This window comes from Tachysurus fulvidraco, chromosome 2 (genome assembly GCF_022655615.1).
Source record: "Tachysurus fulvidraco isolate hzauxx_2018 chromosome 2, HZAU_PFXX_2.0, whole genome shotgun sequence".
In the NCBI taxonomy this organism is placed as follows: domain Eukaryota; kingdom Metazoa; phylum Chordata; class Actinopteri; order Siluriformes; family Bagridae; genus Tachysurus; species Tachysurus fulvidraco.
In genome coordinates, this window is record NC_062519.1 from 7,240,367 (window position 1) to 7,261,394 (window position 21,028).

General features: G+C 36.2%; 1 protein-coding gene across 4 annotated transcripts in view; it reads left to right on the forward strand.

The window, feature by feature from the left end:
• grip2b (glutamate receptor interacting protein 2b) overlaps nt 1-21,028 on the forward strand; it is a 173,141-nt gene that overhangs the window by 46,908 nt on the left and 105,205 nt on the right. For 2 of the 4 annotated variants that reach the window (XM_027140814.2, XM_027140817.2), the window contains exon 1: nt 4,532-4,826. The exons of the other annotated variants lie outside the window; for them this stretch is intronic. In XM_027140814.2, the coding sequence (XP_026996615.1) occupies nt 4,700-4,826 (127 nt within the window). In that variant the 5' untranslated portion in view covers nt 4,532-4,699. Of the gene's footprint in view, nt 1-4,531; nt 4,827-21,028 lie in introns of those variants that run through there. 4 annotated transcript variants of the gene reach the window in all.

A 21,028-nucleotide genomic window follows, 5' to 3' on the forward strand; every position in this document is an offset into this window, starting at 1 on the left:
TAAAAACAAAACAAAAAAAAACACTATAGTGCTCTTGTTCTCAATATGAATTTAGGAACTAACAGAAAATTACAATCAGCACAGCACAGCTGATGTTTCTTCTCTGATTTTTCAGTTTCCATTTACATCTGGCTGGCATGATTTGCAGCTCAATTAGTATTTTGTGAGAGCGTGTGTTAGGAAAGAAGCACTAGCAGTCATTCAGAGGACGTAGGGGAAAGAGATAGAGATGACCAAGTATGAAAGTTTGACATTCTGATATGCCATTAGGTTATATGTGAAGGCTTAGAAAATAGTTTTACACATATTACATGTAGCATTGCATTAGGACAGAGTGAGCATAGGCCATAGACTTAGGAAGAGGGCAAGAAAAAAGAGCAGAAAATGGGTCTGATCATGCAACTGATGAAATGCGAAAGTCAGAGGGCAAAGAGTGCTAATGAATTGTTAATCATTTTAAGCTTTTCACATTTTTAACCTGCCAGTTAAGCACAGGTCATATTTCCTGTTATTTGCTTGTCTGTGTAAGCATAGACACACACTGCCTGAAAATGTATACTAATAAAAGAGACCATGCCGTTTAGCATTCAGCTTCAGAACTATTTCTTTTCACACAAAGTCACATAAATGAGTCCATAGAACGGAGCCCTTCTAAAGGTTAGTCTAAAATCACCCTTGTTTCTTTAGTAAGTATTTCAGTTGTTCATTTCTTGGGATAGTATCTTATTAAATGCATGTTAAAAGCATTATACTTGAGTAAATTATCATAATGTTCGGGAGCCCCAGCTTCCGACTGCCACAGAGAATGCACAGCACTTACACTGAACTTTTATATATTACAGTAAACTTCATATAGCATGAATCTGGCAGGAAAAAAGAAATTTGCCTAAACATTTGCTGGTGTCAGGACCCCGGACGGGGGTGGCTAGGAGGCAGACCCGTACGCAGGATAGCTTCAAATGATAGGGGTTTAATACATGAGGAAGACAAAAATAAACCACAACACACGGGGAACTAACAATACTATCAATGAAGCCGCGCTGCCATAGGCAACGCAGCTCACATATATACAGACACGGACAATCACACACAATGGGGAGCAGGTGTGATGACCGGGGAGGAGCAGACGAAGACGGGGCAATCACGTGACACAAACAAACACAAACGCACATGGCCACAAATCTGCGCTGATCCCTGGCGGATCCGCGCTGATCCCTGACAGCTGGAAGAACTACATTAGTACCAACAGCTTAAAAAGTTAAAACTTCAATTAGAGCTCAGGATGAAGAAAAAAAAAGGTTAATTAAACTTTTTTATAAATCTGATGTGAACATTTAGTTTTATCATTAGGCCGACAAACACGTTCACACACAACATAACTACTAATTTGATCCATTTCAAACTAGTACCCAAGTGTCCTAGTGTGCAAACTCACACTCCAAAGGCTTTGAAGAAATTTGGCTACATAGGGATCACAGTGCATACAGCAGGTCTAGCAATGACGTAACAGGCACGAGGGCACCCTAGGACAGCAATCTCTTAATACAGAACCAAGCCCAAGCCTAAGCCTAGATGCATGTGAGCTGTACCATAGTTCAGTAGTTTTGTTTTGCCCATAAAGCCACATGTTCCAAATCTGTAAAGCCAATTGTTCACCCACCTATATGCCTATATATGCTAAGCCTTCCACGCAGAAAAATTGTCTTAGCAACTCTCAATATTTTCCAAGGCTGCCATGTTTGGGATAACAGACTATTTCTAATGCAACTGCTTGTCAGTGAAGCATGTCATGAGCTCAAATTGCTAAATTAGGCTGTATTTTTTGGAAAGAACAGTGGGTCTGTAAGAAATCCCATAGGGTTGTGGAGGAGGCTTCTTATATCTGGTATGTGAGTGTAGGAGTGCCCCAGAAGCATTTAAGTTTAAAAGCACTGTGCCACATCAGCAGCTGCTAGAACAGGAGCAACATTATAACCCACAATCCTCTAGGACAAAGTCAGCATCTCTTGATCTCTCAATGGAATTTGAACAAAACCCTTGAGTTTATAAAAACCTCTTGGGCTCAACATTTGACAGTATCGTAATATGGAAAGTAATGATTATGTAATGAATGTAGTATGTTATAAATGCTTTATGAAGGATATCTTTAAATGTAAATAATGAGTCAGATTTAACTGCACATGCTACTGTATTTCCTATACAGAAAATGAGAGGTTTATTAAGAAATAGCATACAATTATTATTATGCATGATAGGCTTCAACAAAGAGGAGCAACTTTCGTGATATGTCTACCACTACCAAGTTTCTCAGAGGAGTACATTTGTTGATTCATTACTTAATTGGCTCATCAGTTAATTTATTTGCCATGGTTTGATGTGGTTGCAGGGCTGTAAGTGCAGTGTTATTTTGCTCATTCAGCTTAAGCTTGAATCACAGTGGGAGTTCATATCAAAGATTACTGCTCCATTTAGAGCAGTAGAACTATTGAGCCTTAGTCAGGTGACTACAACCTGTTTTTAAAAGCGGAACTCGAACAAGAATAAGAATCATTTATGGTTTCCATAAAGTGCTGACTAAACTGTCAAATGTCATGGACTACTGGTGTAGAGGTCAGAATGTATGACCATTTTCTAATTTTGATTTTACAACTCCTTTGGATTTTTTTTTTTTTTGACACTGTACATTGAGTGAAAAATAAATTGTACAAATCATATGACTAAGCGCTTTTGTTGGATTAGAACTTTCCAGTGTGGGTGACTTCCCTGCCTCTGGACCATATTATAACGCTAATAGCAGCTTTAAAGTGCACTAAGTTCTGTGTGTCACTTCCACCTCCACGGCTCATGTGCTTTTGTCAGACGTGTAGGTGGGCTGCACATTGAGAGGCAGCATGAGCAGCAGCACAGCATCACTTTTAGAGATGGGGATTCCCAATGAATGTCGAAAAAAGGAAAGAAAAAAAAAAGAGCTGTACTGTGATATTCAGGCAAAATGTTGGCCGATCTATCTATCTATCTATCTATCTATCTATCTATCTATCTATCTATCTATCTATCTATCTATCTATCTATCTATCTATTTATTTATTTATTTTTTATTTATTTATTTATTTATTTAAAATATCTGATTCATTCTTCTTTTATATATAAAAAGAAGAAACATAATAAGAAACTGGTTTAAAAAACATGTTAAAACGAAGTAAAAATTAGTGATGACATTTTTGTTTGTTGTGGTGTTTTAGTGGTTAGCAAGTTTCAGGGTTTGGGTTTGATTCCCATCTTATGTTCATGGAGTTTGCATGTTTTCCTGGAGCTTCGGGGGTTTTCTCTGGGTACTTCAGTTTACTCCTCTAGTCTAAAGACAAGTGTTATAGGCTGAGTGTATAAGCTCCAGATTCCACATGTCCATGAGTAGGATAAGCCACACAAAGAATATATGGGTTGCATGGAATTTCACAAGTTTACAGGTAAATTTTTACTAATCTCAGAAAATTCATAGGACAAGAACGATTTTGGCATTCATTCATTCATTTTCTACCGGGGTGCCAACCCATCGCAGGGCACACACACACACACACTCTCATTCACTCACACATTCACACACTACTAACAATTTTTCAGAGATGCCAATCAACCTACCATGCATGTCTTTGGACTGGGGGAGGAAACTGGAGTACCTGGAGGAAACCCCCGAGGCACGGGGACGAGGCAGAGACGGGAATCGAACCCCCAACCCTGGAGGTGTGAGGCAAATGTGCTAACCACTAAGCCACCGTGACCCCCCCATTTTGGCATATTTTATGCAAAGTATGTTTGAAAACCTGTTAATCTTTTCAAGTTATTCTGAGCTTAACTGTTAGGAACTTATCACTGCCAATCTCAATAGAGAACTTGTTTATTCATCATCTTTCAAAAACTGGGTATCAGGTGGGTTACAGCAGAGAAAAGACTGGGTCTATGCGGAGAACCTTAGGGCTGGATTGTAAAACCATTGAGTTGAGCTTGGATCTTTATTAATCCAAGTGCTTGATGAAGATGTAGGACTTCATTCAGCTGTTCAAACCACCATGGGAAGTTTGTCCACGTACTGTGTGGCAATACTGAGTTTCTACCTCACAGTAGACTTTTTCTCCAGGTTTTCCTTAAAATAAAGATCAATTGGCTCCTGGGGAACATTTCCAAATTTCAAATCTTGTTGCCAGTAGAGTGAAACTGAATGGCTTTTTCATTAGCATGCCCTGTACAACAGTCTGTCCTTGTGGACATTGTTACCGCCCACTGTGGCTATTTCAAAGAAGTTCATCTTTTTATCAACCAAATCACGGTCAGCTTCTTCTTTCTTACTGAGTACTAATGAGATGGCTATGAGATTAGCTAATTAGTGAGGCATTTCATGAAAGGGATTAAATCTGTAGATGGCAACACTCTGGATGAGAGAGGGGGGAGGGAGGTTTAAAAAAATGAGCAGTAGGCTGCTAGTTGTGCTGGTGAAGCAGTGGGATACAGCTTTGCAGCAAGAGGGGAGCGTGCTGGGTAAATTGGATGTTTTTCTTTTCTCCCCTCCTTCCTGCTTCGCTCCCGTAGCACGGCTCTCACCCTTTGCTGCTGCTTGTTCATTTAGCCGACTCTGCACATCTAATGCTCTCAGAGTAAGAAAGATAAGAAGTAGGTCTTCTGGATTAAAAAGAAGAAGTGAATAATGGATAGATTGTTGTATGTGGTGAGGAGGATGTCGCCTCGGAAGAGGGAGAGGAGCTTCCAGTGGGAGGCAGAGAGTCCTGAGACCTGCGATGAGAGTCTGTGCTCACTGAGCCTCTGCATCAGTGGTAAGATGAGAACAAACTTTCTCTCTTTCTCTTAACTCTTACTCTGTCTTGCTTCTCTCTTTTGCTCCCTCTATTTCAAGAGCCCTGTCATTGCACCTGTATGGTTTAATTGATAAACTGTGACTTGTTATCTTAATATTTTGTGCCAGGCAAATTCATGTATTCTTGATCATAGAATTAGATAGCCTATCAGAAAAGGTGCTAAAGGATGGAAATTTATGTTTTGTTTCACACTTTCAAACATTTTAATCATTTTTTTAATGTCAGTATGATGCTAATAATAATAATAAGAAAGGAAGACAACAATAACTTTGACCTGTGATATTCAATAATGTGCCAGAAGCTTATTTATTGAAAAAATGTATTTCTGCAGTTTATTCCAAAGAGAAAAGGTGTTGAGTGAAAACTCTCTCTTCTTTTTGGTTTCAGTCAAAATCCTCCAGGGTAGAGGTGAGGCTAAATTTGCGGTGACACACTTAAACCTCAGCTTGAAAGCGCATACGCCAGTCTTAATGTGATGCCATTGATTGAATCGAATTGATTTCACTTTAGAGGTTTAAATATTTGATGCGAATGACAATTTTACTTGATAACAGTACAGCGTGACAGTATCAAAGGAATTTTTCATATTTGATTTGTTTATATTTTGAAGATCTATTCCGAATGTATATATCTGCTATGTATATAAACTGAATGATAATCAGTGATTCGTTTATATGATTCCATAATCTAGGGCAAAGCATCTAATCCCTCTGAGCCATGCTTATTTCTTGGGTTTATGAATGGTATTGGCAGCTGTTTAAAGCGGAGAGTTGAGAATGATAATTATCAAGTGTATTACCAGATCTATAGGGAAGCTGATAAACCTGCTTACAGTAGGTTACTCTCACATGGGCTTTATTGATCATCTTCCATCAGCAGATATTCAAACTGATGTTCATTCTACCCTGCTGGCGGCCTCGTCGAACTGGGAGTCTCATTTATTTTCATCATGAATTTGTTAACTAGCCCATGGGCCAAGTGTATGTGCCTGCGAGCTTATCCTGTCTTGTTTTAGTGTCTGGAAACAAAATTAACTCAGCTCAAATAGTAGCTGTTGTAATTTAACCTAATCTCTGATGCAGTAAAAAAAACAAGTAACAATTTTTTAAAAAAATCAGAAACGGAGTTCTTTATTTAATTGCCATTTACAGCGGTGATGTGGTAGAAACTTTCTGTCTGCAGAGAATGTACAGATGGCAGCTCATGAATTCAGAGTCACACTGAAGTGTGGAAGCCCTATTTTCTAGGCCCGAGTGTAGCTAATTAACTAGCTTTGAAAGTACTCAGTGAAATGCAAAAACACTGACAAAAACCAAAGCAAAGCTGTCTCTACATCACACCATCACCTTGTGTTTTAAAGCTTGATTGAAAATAAAGGCACGCTTTTAATTATTATTAACTATGACTTATTATCTATTAGCCGAATTATTAGTCACAGGCACAGTTTATGCTGTTACAAGTGCTTTCTAGCATGAATATAATTTATTTGATTTAAAAAAGGGTCTCAATCAGTTCCCCAGTCAGGGCAATGATAGTCAGGGCACTGATCAGGGAGTCTAATATTTCAAGAGCGTTCTCTGTCTCAGTAACAAATTCCTTCTAGTGCACTGGAATGATGGCTCTTTAAAAAATCCCACAATACACCACAAAAACTAGGGAGCATCCATGCTCACTGTGTTCAATTACTGGAATTAATGTCATATTTTCAGAAACAAAATAGCAGACAAACTCTCAGTCTACTTTTTCTATAGACGGAAGTAGCTTGGTATACTTTTTGTAGCTCTTAAATTATTTTTATGTTATCCATTTTTACCTTTATTTGAAGTTCGGTATACGGTTTCTTTGAGTCTAACATGTTTAATGATTAATAAAGATCCACTAGATAGAAATGTTGCAAGGATATTTAATAGAACAATTATTATTTTTCATAATGTACTTTAAACAATGGATTTTTTTTACTTCACTGCAAAAAATCTTGAAAATTATTGACAGAAAAGTCCCTGAGTCATCAGTGTCCCAATGTATAGTGAGCCATTACCAGTGTCTGAACTTGTGTAAGCGATACTGATTCACCACGTACCGAGCTAAAGAGCCGATTGAGATGCACCCAATGATTCTTAATAATAGCTACATAGACGCATTGCATTTTGTGTTGCACTAAAGTATGCATTAGGCTCAATGTGTGACGTCTGATCTTGATAGTAAAACGACTGATGATAGTAAAAAAAAATATATATTTTTTTTTACTAAAAATAATTCCACATGCTTTTTAATTTACTGGCCTTATTTACACTACTTGACGATGCCTTTCAAGCTAGCTGTATGATAAGTACTGCATACAGAAGTAAATTGTTCTGCAATGTCAATGTGGACAAAGTTATAAAAAACTGCATTCAAATCATTTCAAAATAGATTACACTGTTTCGCATCTGATGTATTATTCAGAACCAGCCTTGATATATTCACTGAGTCTTGGAAAATGTTTAACAGGCTTTTCACTTTTACTCTCAGGAGAAGACTTGTTCTCATATAGCAGTGTGTAATTATGAACCGTAAGGTGTAATTAGGAACCAGTACTAATGAGGTATGTGAGCATGCATAGCTGCATACAGTATATAGATTGTTTTAAACTTCAATCCATGACCAAAAACAAGACGCTAAACTTCAGGCTGTTACTTATAGGGCTCTCTGATTCTTTAAAAAAATTTTTTTTTAAATATTTTGTACTAATTATTGCACTCATGGCCACTTTAATATGAACATTGGTACCCTTGGTTGTCAGAAAAATCATACTTTTAAAGAAAACGAAACTCAAAAACTACAAACAGAGACACTAAACAGAAACCACAAAGACAACACAATGACAAGGGGATAAATATGGAAGACAAATACATACATAAGGAAAAGGTGTGCAGAAGCTGGAAGGAATTAAGACTAGGGCAGGGCAGGACACGTGAACACAAAACAGAAACAGAAATGCATGACACAAGACGCAACTACCTGAATGACCTCTAATTTTCCAACAGGAAAATGTCCAAGCGTATTCCTGACACTGGTATCTGTTTTATTGTACAGCTTCTACACAGGGGAAACTGGAGCTAATCCCAGAAGAGACAAGGGACAGCATGCCAAGCCACACACACACGCACAATTTAGAGCAGCAATTAGCACAAACGTCTTTGTAATGGGGAAGGAAACCCCAAAGCGCGAGGAAAACATTCAACATTCAAACTCTGTGCAGGGTGAAGGTGGGATTCAAATCCATACCCCAGAGATACAGGACAAACATGCTAACCACTGAACCTCTGCCCCCTTATGGGCCCATTCACTCATGCAGTTATTCAACCAGCTAGTCATGTGGCAGTCTGCACAGATAGGCTGATACTGAAACTGGTCAGTTGTGGACAGACTTCTCACCTAACTTCTCCGCTGGTTGGTCTCATCAACAAGATGTATTGACCCACAAATCTGTTGCGCACTGGATTTTGTTCATCTTCTTTGTTTTCTTTTGTTTTTCCATTCTGTGAAAATCTCAAGAGACCATTAGTTTCTGAGTTACTCAAAAACAGCTCATCTGACACAACAACCATGTCCATGAGATCCTTTTTTTTTTTTTTTTTTTTTGTGTGACGTTAACATTAACTGAAGGTCTTGACCCATATCTCCATGATTTTACTATGATTTTCCACTGGTTCTACATGTTTGGCTAATCAGAAAACTATATGACCATGCAAGTGTAATCAAGTGGTCAGTTTGTGTGTTTGTGGAATAGATTTGTTTAGTATATTTCACTTGATATTTTATTTCTCAGGCAAAAAACTGGACTCCATAGGTTTATTCATTTTTTTGTTTTGTATGTTTTTCATTGCTTTATCCATCCCACATTTAAGAAAAATGGCATCTTGTCAAATTAAATAATTTGATTATAGTAAAATTGATCTATATTATTATTATTATTATTTTTTAACAAATTGAAATTTACTTTGAATTTTGTAATTTTTGTAACTGACTTTAGTAAAAATGTCTAGAAATAGTCAGTCTTATAATTGAAAATATTAGAGAAAGTTATAGAAAAAATAATTTATGAATAAAAAAAAAGCCTGGTCTTAAAAAATTGTGATATATATATATATATATATATATATATATATATATATATATATATATATATATATATATATATATATATGTATGTATATATATATATATATATGTATGTATATGTATGGTGTTGTAATATACCTTCATCAAGAGCCTTATAGAAAGTGATGGGCTTATAAGCATGGCTGAAAGTCACTAATTTAGGTAAAACTGATTATGTAAAGAACTATTTTATATTTAGATATAAACCAATGTACAATATGAATATTGTGTATTTGTTAATTGTTGTTGCCTACAAATATGTAGGCATGTCATCAAATGTCAATAATGTTTAATGTCATCAAAATTTAAATAGTGGGCAGTTTTTAACAGCTACAGGGTCTGAATGTCGTTTTGGATCGCCTCCGGGTTCTTTGGTTTCCTCCCGTCACCCAAATATATACTGGTAGTCGGATTGTTGACACTAAATATCTATTTGTGAATGAGTACGCATGATGCCTTGTGACAGACTTACTGTATATCCTGGTGTTTGGTGCTGCCAGCGTAGTCTCAGTTACTGCAGATGAATGCCTGAATAAATACATGAATGTGAGCAGTTGAATTTGCTCTGCCAGACTGAATATTATCTTGTAAAGATCTCAGTGACAGAGAAATAATGGGAAAAAACTGCAAAATTTGGATCACGGTAATCACACCTGATGTGCTGAACATAGAAAAATGAACATTCGTTTATTCCAACATGGACAACTCATGCCATGTGTGATTAGTAGTGTTGTGTTAGTAGTCCCCAGCACAAGACTTGATGACATGTGTCCCAGCACAAGCTTCGGTTAAGCAATGGATTTTTCCAATTTGACAGAAAGCTTGCATTAAAATAGACGATACTTATGGTAGGGCTAAAATGGCTGCCAAAGTGGGCGTATAGTGTAGTGTGAGTGAGGAAATGGAGGGCTAAACATGCTATAAAATGATCAGAGAGGTAAAAAGCATCTCTCAGACTTTTTAAAAGTGCAGAACTCGTATAGCAGTTAGGAGCAGGACGGCATAATGGTATGTTGATTATAGGCAAATCCCTGTCATCTTTGTCTAATATATAGGGGCAGGCATTGCTATTAAGTGCTATTTCAAACCAAGGAGCGTATCGCTTATTCATTTCTTCCCAGACTCCATTTCCATTGTGTGTCACACTAAAGCTTGTAAAAAGAATAATAGGAATAAGAATGGAACAGCTACATACGCACATCAAAGTGTCATGATTCATCTTCTAGGTTGTGTATAAGAATCAATCCTGTTCTAAAGTTCAAGATTTGTCAGAGAACTCAATGTTCTGTAAGAGAGCAAATGAAAGCTCTTCTTTATCTCCTATTGAGCCAAGGTTTGTCTATAGCAACAGAGACAGGATTCTGAATATTGAATATTTTATAAGCGCATCAAACAGGGAAAGCTGAGAAAACACCAGCATCTGCAGAGATGGCGCTTCTTTTGTCGTGTTACCCGTTATATTTGTCCCTGTTGCAAAAAATCTCACACATCTGATGTGTCATGGATTTTGTTGTAGTCCTAGAAACAGCTACAATCTGCTACTTCACCTTTTCTTACTATTTCTTTCAGAATTTTTACAATATTTTGTAATCATTTGGAAGCACGTTTTGGAAGTTCTTAATTTTTACATTGGTACAAGCAATCACAAAAATAAAAAGACCCCTTGACCTTCACCTGGCAAGAATTTGTAGATGATTTTACTCAACATATGAATCTGGAGTGACTGACAGTTGCATTTTAGCTGATGCCCACTGGAAGCTCCACCCCCTTCTCCCCATTGTACATTATTAATCTTTTAGCTAAGATTTCTTATCTTGTCCACTTGAAAAATTAACTTTTTTGTGTTTTACCAGGGTGTGCAGAGAACATTTTTAGTTCAAGAGAATTGAAGAGACTCAAAGCGAACAAAAAAAAAAAAAAGTTTTTTTTTTAAATGAATTGTGCTGAATTGGGTACCTGAGAAAAGGTTGCTCTGGGGTGCAGCGATGAAGAGAAAGCTGTACTGTGGTGCTTGGTAACTAAGAAAGAGCTGGCCCGTGGTATTGGGTAACTAAAAATCTGAAAATCATCTTTTTTTTTAGAATTTGGTAACTGAGAAAGAGCTGCCCTGTGGCACTAGGTAACTGAGAAAGTTCTGCTCTTTTGTATTTGGTAACCGAGAAAGAGCTGCTCTGTGGTATTGGGTTAATGAGAAGGGGCTGCTCTGTGGTGCAGGGTTGCTGAGAAAGCTGTTCTGTGGTGCTTGGTATCTGAGATTTAGCTGCTCTGTGGTTTTGGTTTCATGAGAAGGGGCTGCTCTGTGGTATTGGGTAACTAACAAAGGGTTGCTCTGTGATGCTCGGTAACTGAAAAAGATCTTTGCTGTGTGTCTCCTCTTACCTATTATTCTGAATATAGACTCATTTGCAAATGCCTGACTCTATAATTTTGCCCTAACTTGCCGTAACAGTGTGTAGGAGTGAAATTAGGTCAGTGCACATGCTGCTTTTTTGTTGCTTTCTCTTCTGCTCTTTTTCTGCCTCTGTTTTCTTCCTTTATTCTCTTGTTTTATAAACTGTTTTGTATATTAATGGCATTGAGGAAATGTTCAGGTACTATAAGGCTCTGGCTAGTAGAATGATATAGTGTATTTGGACCTGCTTATACTGTAATTCACTCACTAACCTGCGTTTAGCAGACTGAAGATTCTCCACAAGGAGGTGCTCTTTCTCAAATAGCTAGTCTGTGTATTATTGCTGAAGCAGAAACATTGGATGGTATGAATCTGAACTGACAGAATCTAATAAATGTTTGCGATTAGAAATTTGATGAATATGAAGTAATTAGGCCAAAATAGAAACCCTACATCAACACTAGTTACATTTCATTATGTTGCTGTTGCAGTACAGCCAAACACCGTTTTTTACAGATTCCTGTAGCTTAATTAAAAAATGCTTTGCCCAAGATGAAATGGTATAGTTAAGCCTAATAACTTCTGAATAATTTGCAGATTTGTCACAAGTGGTTTCCTGCATTCATTAAATTAATTAACTTGTGTAGTCTCACATTATATACTGTACAACTGTAAGTATACTATAAATAGAAATATAATAAATTATTTAATATTGATATTTATTTTAATTGCAGAATATCCATATGGAGAATGCAGAAAGACTTACTTTGGAAATAAAGGCTTTAATATGTAACATGTAATATGTTTAAATTCTAAAATTTAACAAAATTAAATTAAATGCCAATTTATAGACTTTAAGGTGACTCTGAAAATCAATAAATCCGGTTCTCTGACTGTCATTAATCAGGATTATTTAGCAGACTTAATTTTGTGAAAATCCAGTTACATAAAATTCCTAATTCCTATACAGTGATGCCTCGAGATACGAGATTAATTCATTCCGTGAACTTGCTCGCATCTCAAATTGCTCGTATCTCAAAACAATTTTCCCTGTTTAAATGAATTGAAATCCCATTAATCCGTTCCAGCTCGCAAAATTCCACTCCAGTTGTTTTGTTTGTGTTTTGAATATGTAAAAAATGTACAGTACGTGTATTTATAAATATGGTATAACATACCATAATAAAAGAGAATGTTAAAAAAATAAACTGGTTTTACTTTACGGAAGATGCGCACGGAGGTTGAGGGAGGATTAAACAGGCGGAGGAGGAGGGATTTTTATCTCGTACGTACACTTTCGCTTTCGTTCACTTACTCACTACTGTACACTCTTAATGCTACTTTACACTTAAATAAAACTTAACTAAACTTCACTAAAATTAATGAACATAAATCAAGCATCGCATTAGTTCTGGTAGGCCAAAAAAAAATTCGTAAGTCAATGCACTCGTATCTCGAGGCATCACTGTATTTAAGAATTGTAAATCTTGTGAAACAAGATGTATGTAGTACACTTAGTCTGTTTAAACTGATGTAACCTTGTGTATATTGTGCAAACATATATTGGAAATAATCATGATTCACATTGCCAACTAGTGCCACAGGCTCAGAACATATGCGACATATCAATTTTTCTTTATTTGGTGCCAAAAGCTTCAAACATTTTATTTTCATCTCTTCTTCTTTTTCATCAACTTCCTTCCAGACGTCAATGATCATCTCTATAAATGTTCATGTGACGTGTGTCAATATTGCCCCAAGTGGGTGAGGTGAAGGTTCTGATTTGTTCCAGTCACACATTATTTCTTCAATTTTGACTTTTTTGGCTTGTTATCAGTTTTTAAAATAACTATGATCGATCTCAGTGCCACTTTTCACTCCCGCATTCTTTTCTTGATTTTTCTGAGAATATTAAACCAGTAAGTTTCTACCTGTTCCAATTTTGTCCCTTAAAAGATGAGACATCAGAGCAAGATGCAAATGGTACTTTGTGCCTAGTCAGTGGTTGTAAAATATTAGAATAGCTCAGCTTTGAGTTGCTGTTCATATATTTCCCTTGTGTTGGAGATAGTCACATTATAATAACTTACCAAATTAGAACAAACCAAGAGACTAAATACAGGCTTTGGCCAAACAACATTTTTATCTACCTAAAATGGATTTAATCATTCAAGACATGTTTGGTGTGTGAAACCTCTTTAGTTTTTACACACGAGGCTAATAAAGATAACAGGTACAACACCTTATAGACTTTACTTTCGCAATGTACAATCTCCATACTCATGGCATCACACTTTTACATCAATTAGTCAAATTGTTTGGTATATCAAACAGAGATTCGTTCACGTGCTTCCAAATACTGTATTAATACACAGCCATTTAAGAAAAAATAATAAAAGTAAGATGGTTATTCCATGACTGGTGTCCCAGTGTTATGACATATACAAATGTATATGTAAACGTTAAACAAAGGTAAAGTATCTTTCACAACATCCGAACAGTGTACAAGTTTAAGATAAAAAATTATCTTAAACGTTTATATTGAAATTAAGTCATTTCACCTAATTTGTTTACCATGAATAAGCCATTATAGTTTTAGTGTCAGATAACATACACTTAACCCTTTTACCCTGTAGCACACTGGTTGCTACATGTTCTCAGTCACTAGACTTTTAATTATTGACACTTCTTTATTAATTTGTGTATTTGTTGCTTACACTTTTATGCATTTTGTTATCAGTTTCAACATGCTCTGTTTCTCTGAATTGTGACATGACTAAGCTGTGAATTTTCTGTGGTGTTATCTGATTTTTGACCTAGATTTCTACTGATACTCCTGTTGTGTTCCTGATTGACACTTGCCTTTTATGTTACTTTTGAGTATTTTTACTTTTGTGATGTTTTTGTCCTTTTTCACATCATTGTTTTTGTCACTGTCACTAAAGCTTTGCCTGTGTCTTATTTGAGTAACTGTTTAATTTTTTACTTTTGTTAGTGAAGTTTACCCTGCACTTGCATGTCCTTATAACAATATTCTGAACAGCAATAATATATTGACTCATGTCACTTTGAAAGTACTATCCTCTTATCCATTAAATTAAAATGGTACATTTAAATGATTTGCTTTAAAAAATAAGTCAGTTATTAAATTCCCTTGGGATGTGGTAGCCTAGTGGTTAAGGTGTTGGACTAACAATCGGAAGGTTGTGAGTTTGATTCATATGTCCACCAAACTGCCATTGCTGGGCCCCTGTGCAAGGCCCTTAACCCTCAATTTCTCAGTTGTATAAAAATTAAATAAAATGTAAGTCGCTCTGGATAAGGGCATCTGCTACATGATTTAAATGTATCACAAATGTGTCCCAAATGTGAAAAGTTTGTATTGTATTTCTATTGTGTGTAAATTTACATCCTGTGGCAAAGGTCTGCATTGCTAAAAAGACGGAGCACCTTGATGCTCATCTTAAAGCACCAAGATTCATTTTTTTACCCCATTGTCCCTGCTCTGAAGTTTAGACTGTAAAACTCAATAAGCCATTTGGATAAACGGGAGAGAAGATGAGAAATAAGGTGATTAGTTGTTGGTTCTATAGAACGAACGAAGGAAGATATCAATATTTTATCATTTTCTGAGAAATGGGAATCCAGGCAAGAGTTTGATGTTTAATTGCTGTTGCGTGGCATTGCGTCAGTGGATGTGGAGTCTGACTGCAGTGTGAGAAGAGAGAAATGTGCAGAAGAAGACACAGCAATGAGATGGAGATAGATAAGAAGGATACTTCCATGTGAAAATATTTGAAAGACTGCAGAGACTATTAGGTCATTAGGGTTAAAGGCAGGGTCTCAGATTTTTGAGAAATGCTTCAGAAAACTGATTCGGGCCGAATAATAAAAAACCAAAAACAAAATTCAAAACAAACATGTAGCCAATGAGCAGAAAGGGGTGGGGCTTGTCAATATGTGTCGGAGAGAGTGTTCAGTGCACATGTGTGACATTAGCAGAAAGCGGTTTTAACATTGACATGGAGGATAAAAACAAAGAAAGAAATTGAAGAAAGGCTTACGATAAGGCAAGAAGTAGGACCTGTGTTAATATAGGATCAGCTTTCCAGCGCTGGAGAGAACTGAAGAACCGGGAAGATGGCCGCATATTCACAGATTGGAGTTTCCAGAGTCAATAACTCCTGAGCTAAACGCTGTTACTACACAAATAACACCTCTTTTCTATCGTAGTAATGCAGAGAGGCAGCTACAACAATGTTTTGTGTAGTAACAGCGTTTAGCTCAGTAGTTATTGATTCTGGAAATTCAACTTTACTTAAGACGCCGAGGCGCTTTTTTCCTTCTCGATAGGTGAGTAACGTTGGTTTTGCTTTGTTACACAGAACTAATATATGCCTTTGTCCTTTGCATGATTATGCTTGTGTCATTTTTGCTTGTTTGTTTATCTGCAATCGTATTGTTCTTCCCTTCAGCTATGATACAGACACATTTCTTTCCATTATTTGCCTGGGCTACGTATGTATATGTGGGCGGAGCTATCAATACAGGGGTGAGACCCATTTGGGTTAGGGGTGTGTTTGTTTTGGTTATTTCAAATGTCGACATTGGCTTTCAAAAATCGGAGACCCTGCCTTTAAGTTAAGAAATGTCACATCAAGAATAACCTGCTGACCAATAGCCACCAGTAATAAAGCACAACATGGCAAACCACAGTTTAATTAACTGAATCAGGCCAGTGAACCTGCAAAATTCTGAATCTGAAGCAGAACCAGTGCAGAGGCCTATATATCTGGGCTAAAAGGGAAAAAAATAAAGAAATATATTAAAGTAGGAAAATGAGAGGAAAGATGCTAAAACGTAGAGCAAAGTAAAAAAAAAAAAAACACAATAAAACAATGCACGGTCTTGCATATGTCCAGTAGGTACTGTATGTGCAAAAATAAGACCAGTAAGTGTGGGCTACAAAGTAATAGTAATATAGTGCACTATGGCCCAACACTTGTACCTTAAAGAAGATTACTATCTGTATTTACTGTTAATGAGGGGAAGAAGTAACAGAAAAACTGCTCTTTTGGCTAGTCATTTTGATGTAGAGTAGAGGAGTTCAAACAGGACATGGATGTGTGGGGTCTGTGATTTTTTTTTTCTTTCTGTATATTTTCTTTCTGTCCAGGTATGAAAGTCCTAAAGAGTGGTTGAAGTGCACCAATGATTCTCTCAGCAGTCCTTACAGTTAGCTGGAGCCTTCTTTTGTCTCATTTGGTGGCTAGAGAAAACCAGTTACTGAAGTACACAGAACAGACTTATTGATAGTGTAGTAGATCAGCAGCTCCTGTGGCAGGTGAAACTTAACTGGTGAACGCAGTGCATCCTCAGCTAGACTGTTTTTAAAATAGATTCAGTGTAGGTTTCCCACTTCAGGTCGGGTGAGATGGCAGAGCGGAAGATCCTGAAGATTTTCACGACTATCACTGATCTGTTCAATTCTAGTGAGCAAGTCAGACCCAGGTGGAAAAGCCTTATATCCCTTCAAGTGATCACAGAAGTAACATTGTGGCCTTGACACAGTTTGACAACCCAAACCTGCAGGTAACCTTAAGGGTGATGGTAGCTAAAACATTAGCTTGAATCATGCTAGTTACTGAATCTTGAATATTTCTGGCTATTTTATCTAGTCAGCTAGCATTACCTTTCTTTATATAATGTTGATAATGGATGTGGTGTTTGCTTCAGCATGGCACACAAAATTTATTGTTAAATTAATTACTCAATATTTTCACCAGATGACTACATCTAATCTACATTTACTTTCACTTGACCGAATTATCAGTACAGTAGCAGTACTTTTACTCATGTCTGTGTGTATTGTATTGTATATTTTTCTGTACTTTTTTCCTATCATCTATTAGACAAGTTCAACTTTTAATAAGACATACAGTATAGTAAAGTATATGCGAGTCAGCCAATAAAAGTGAAGTCTTAGTGAAGTCTTAGTGAAGTCTTAGCAGAATCTTATCATAGTTGACAGCTCATATTTAAGCTGCATGATCCAGAGCTAAAAATATATGAGTGCATCTTATGGAAAGCCTCAGATCTTCACACGGCCACTGTACACACTCTTTCCACACACCACAAATTGTATAGATTTCACCTACTATTGATCTCCACCTGCAAACCCTGCCAACTTACAGACTTCCTGTGCGGTGTCTCAGAGAAAGTAATGTAAAATAATATTGCTGATGTTTGCCAGATATGAAAAATGTAATTTAATGAAATCAACATGTTCTACACATAGTGTTAAATCAAATTCTCATTTTCATGCAAATCTACATTATACTCCATGGTCTTTTATAATACATTCCTAAATAATACATTTGCTTTTAATGCTTTACTGAATTTCATGTTTTTTTTTTTTTCTCAGTCGCCAAGCCAACATTAACCATATTAAACTTATTTTTATTCTCAGTAGACCAAAAAGTAACCTTCAACCCGCATTGCTTACAACTGTTTACGATACTGTATTTAGGAATATTTTTATCTTTCTTTTTTACTAATAACCAAATATATAATAATAACTTTGCTATTAGGCCTCATTATCAGAAATAAACATGTATTCATTTTCTGCTTCGCTACTTGCTCAGTGGAGGTCAGTAGATGACTATCAATAAGCTTTTTTCCATTGCAGATCTTGTTTCATTGTTTACTTTAACAGTTCAGCTACACATTATTCATAAAACTGAAATATAGGAGTTGAATCCCACCGGACACTTTCGTCAACTACAGTGAGTGCATTTTCTAAAAGGAATGTCTTACAGAAGCCTTCTGTAGAATTTGTTTCATTTGAGTCGGTTTGCAAATACAAATAACTTTAGGAATTTGTATGAGCAGCTCAAACAACTCCCTCCAGAGTGTCATGGTGTGCTCTGTTGTTTTTATTTGTTGGGCTTTTAAAAAGTTTGGTTAAATGGAATTTTTATGAGAAGTTTTTCTATTCTCTGATTACTAAGTTGCATTTACTATAACACTTCTAGTACAGTCAGTTCTTGAACCTCGTTTGTTGGAAGCATGAAAATTGGGCAAGCGTCATGATCTTTCACCAAGGCCAATTTGCGATGGTCAGACAACTGGGTCAAAGCATCTCCAAAATGACTAGTTGACCAATAAAAAAGATACTTTACTAAGTTTAAATAATGAGAATGTTAGTGTCTTAAAATAGTGTCTTAAAATAATCAGAAATCTCTGCAGTTTTATTACATGTTCATAACATATGAAGTTATGGGTTGGTTTTTGACACATTTGTATATTAACGTCATAATACATCTTACATACTTCGTTCATAATACATGGGCATAATGCTCTACACAAATATTAAAAAAGATCCCAAGATTGATCTAAGGTCAATGACTAAACCTAATAGACTCCCCCTGCTTCACCTATAATTTGGTTTATGTCCTGCACATTATAGATCACTGAGTTCCTGGGAATGAGTGTGTAAAGTTCACCTTGGACCTATCACTCCACAGCACGCTCTTTCCATTAACTGTGACTGCAGATCACAGGCTGCACTGAGGCACAGCTTCACCCTGATTCTTTCCTCTCACAATCATAGAGTATGTTTTTTTTTTTTTTTGGTGTAGCTCTGGTTCACAGGTCATGTTTATTTCTAAGCTGATGTGAGAGATTTTTCACACATTTCACAGTAGATTTAGAAAGTCGATGTTTCACTGCTTCATTTCATGTGTTAGTCATCACTGCAAAAAAATACAGCTTGATGAAAGAAATAGACAGAGGAAGTGAGGTATTCAAAGGCAGAAAATCCTGTCTTTTATTAGAACCTGATTAATTTTCTAGTCACTTATTTTATTATATTGCATGGAATAAATTAAGAGGATTTGTGGTTTGTGTGTTGTTCCCCGGCTGGCCTAGATTTTTAGCACTTGTGTTTAGAGTGGGTGGCAACGTTGCATTTTGAGGCATTCTCTTTCCATGCCTTTAGTATTAGTTGGCAAAGACAGCAAATGCAAAGCTTTTCATTTTGTATATTAGATTTTGTTTCGAAGAAATTCAGACACATTTTTTCTGTCCTGTCTTTCAAACGTATATTTTTCATCTAAATATAATTTTAGTAGCAGTGACGGCGTTTTCTTTCTATTTGTTTCTCGGCTTTCTTTATCAATCGCTGAATATACAGTCTAACAGCTTCTTCATTTTTGGTTGTTTGATTCACTCAATACTTTCTGTTCCATCCGCTGTAACACAAAGTCACCGAATCTTTGAAGATACTTAGGGTTAAGATTTACTGTAAATGCATATGAACACCAGTTACAATAAGGATCAGAAATAAAACACATAGAATTAATCATGCAGATGCGTCGGTGAAAGATAATGAATTAAGTCAGAGCTTATTGCAATTAAATATAAAAAAAAAAATGTTAAAAAAGTTCAATGAATGTCATGTCTTATGGACTCTCATATCTGGTGTTTTTATTCTGGTATTGATGTTATATTCATGAAACTCCGACCTGCAGTTTGGCACAAAGCTTGAAATAAAGAAAATTAAGAAATTAGAATAATTTAGAAATGGACAGAATAAAAAGAAAATGCAACAAGACACCCAATCTAGTGTGAAAGTGTAAGAACAGATGTTAGGATGAAATTTAGGCATAACTAAGAGGTTAAGAGGATCTGAAAGTCAGTTATTTTTAAAGGAGTTACTTATCACGATTTAACCATTATTACACCATACTGATATGTGTAAACATGGGGTGTACAAACTTTTTCACTCAGCTGTAAACAACAAAATGGAGATCATTGTCCAACTGTCCAAACATTATCATTGTCAAACTGTCTAATAAATTTTCCAGAATATTGTATAGTATGTAATAATATGTATAAGACAACCTGAAACATTATGAAATGTTGAGTGAGGTTCAGTTTAAAGGTTGTAGCCTTTCATATTTAATCATACAAAATTAAACAGTATCCATCTAACTCATCGTAGTTACTATTCATTATAAATGAGGTAAGGGTAGCTTTTATCTAACTGCTTTAAGGACTGATGTTTTTCTTCTACCACATTCAATTCCAGCTACAGTAGATATGATTTGAAAGAGCACAAGGCAGAGGCCAGATTCCATAAAACAAACTCAATATTACATTCGTATGTGACAAATATCAAATATGAATAAGACTCTTCATGTCTCTTCATGAAAAAACGCTGTAGGCCTCAGGAGAAGTTTTTCAAGCTGACATTTGAAGACAAATTGTTGTTATGTGAAAAGGGGGGGGAATAATACTAGGATTATGAATTTTGTTGTAAACTACATTACAGGATTTTTTTTTCTTTTTTCTGTTTTCTCCTTATGGTTTAAACACAGCAGTTGCTTCGTTTCTGTCTTCTTTGGATGTTAAACATGGTGATTATTAACCGAGAATAATCTTCAGGTTTTTTTTTTTTGGCTGAAGCTGTTTTAATGCATCTCTTCTTTATCCAACACATTAGCAGTGAAAATGTCAAGCTGCTTTAAAAATTTCATGCATAATTTTTTTTCCTAACGGGGAAGACCTAGGACACGCTGGAGGGACTATGTCTCTCGGCTGGCCTGGGAACGCCTCTGTATTC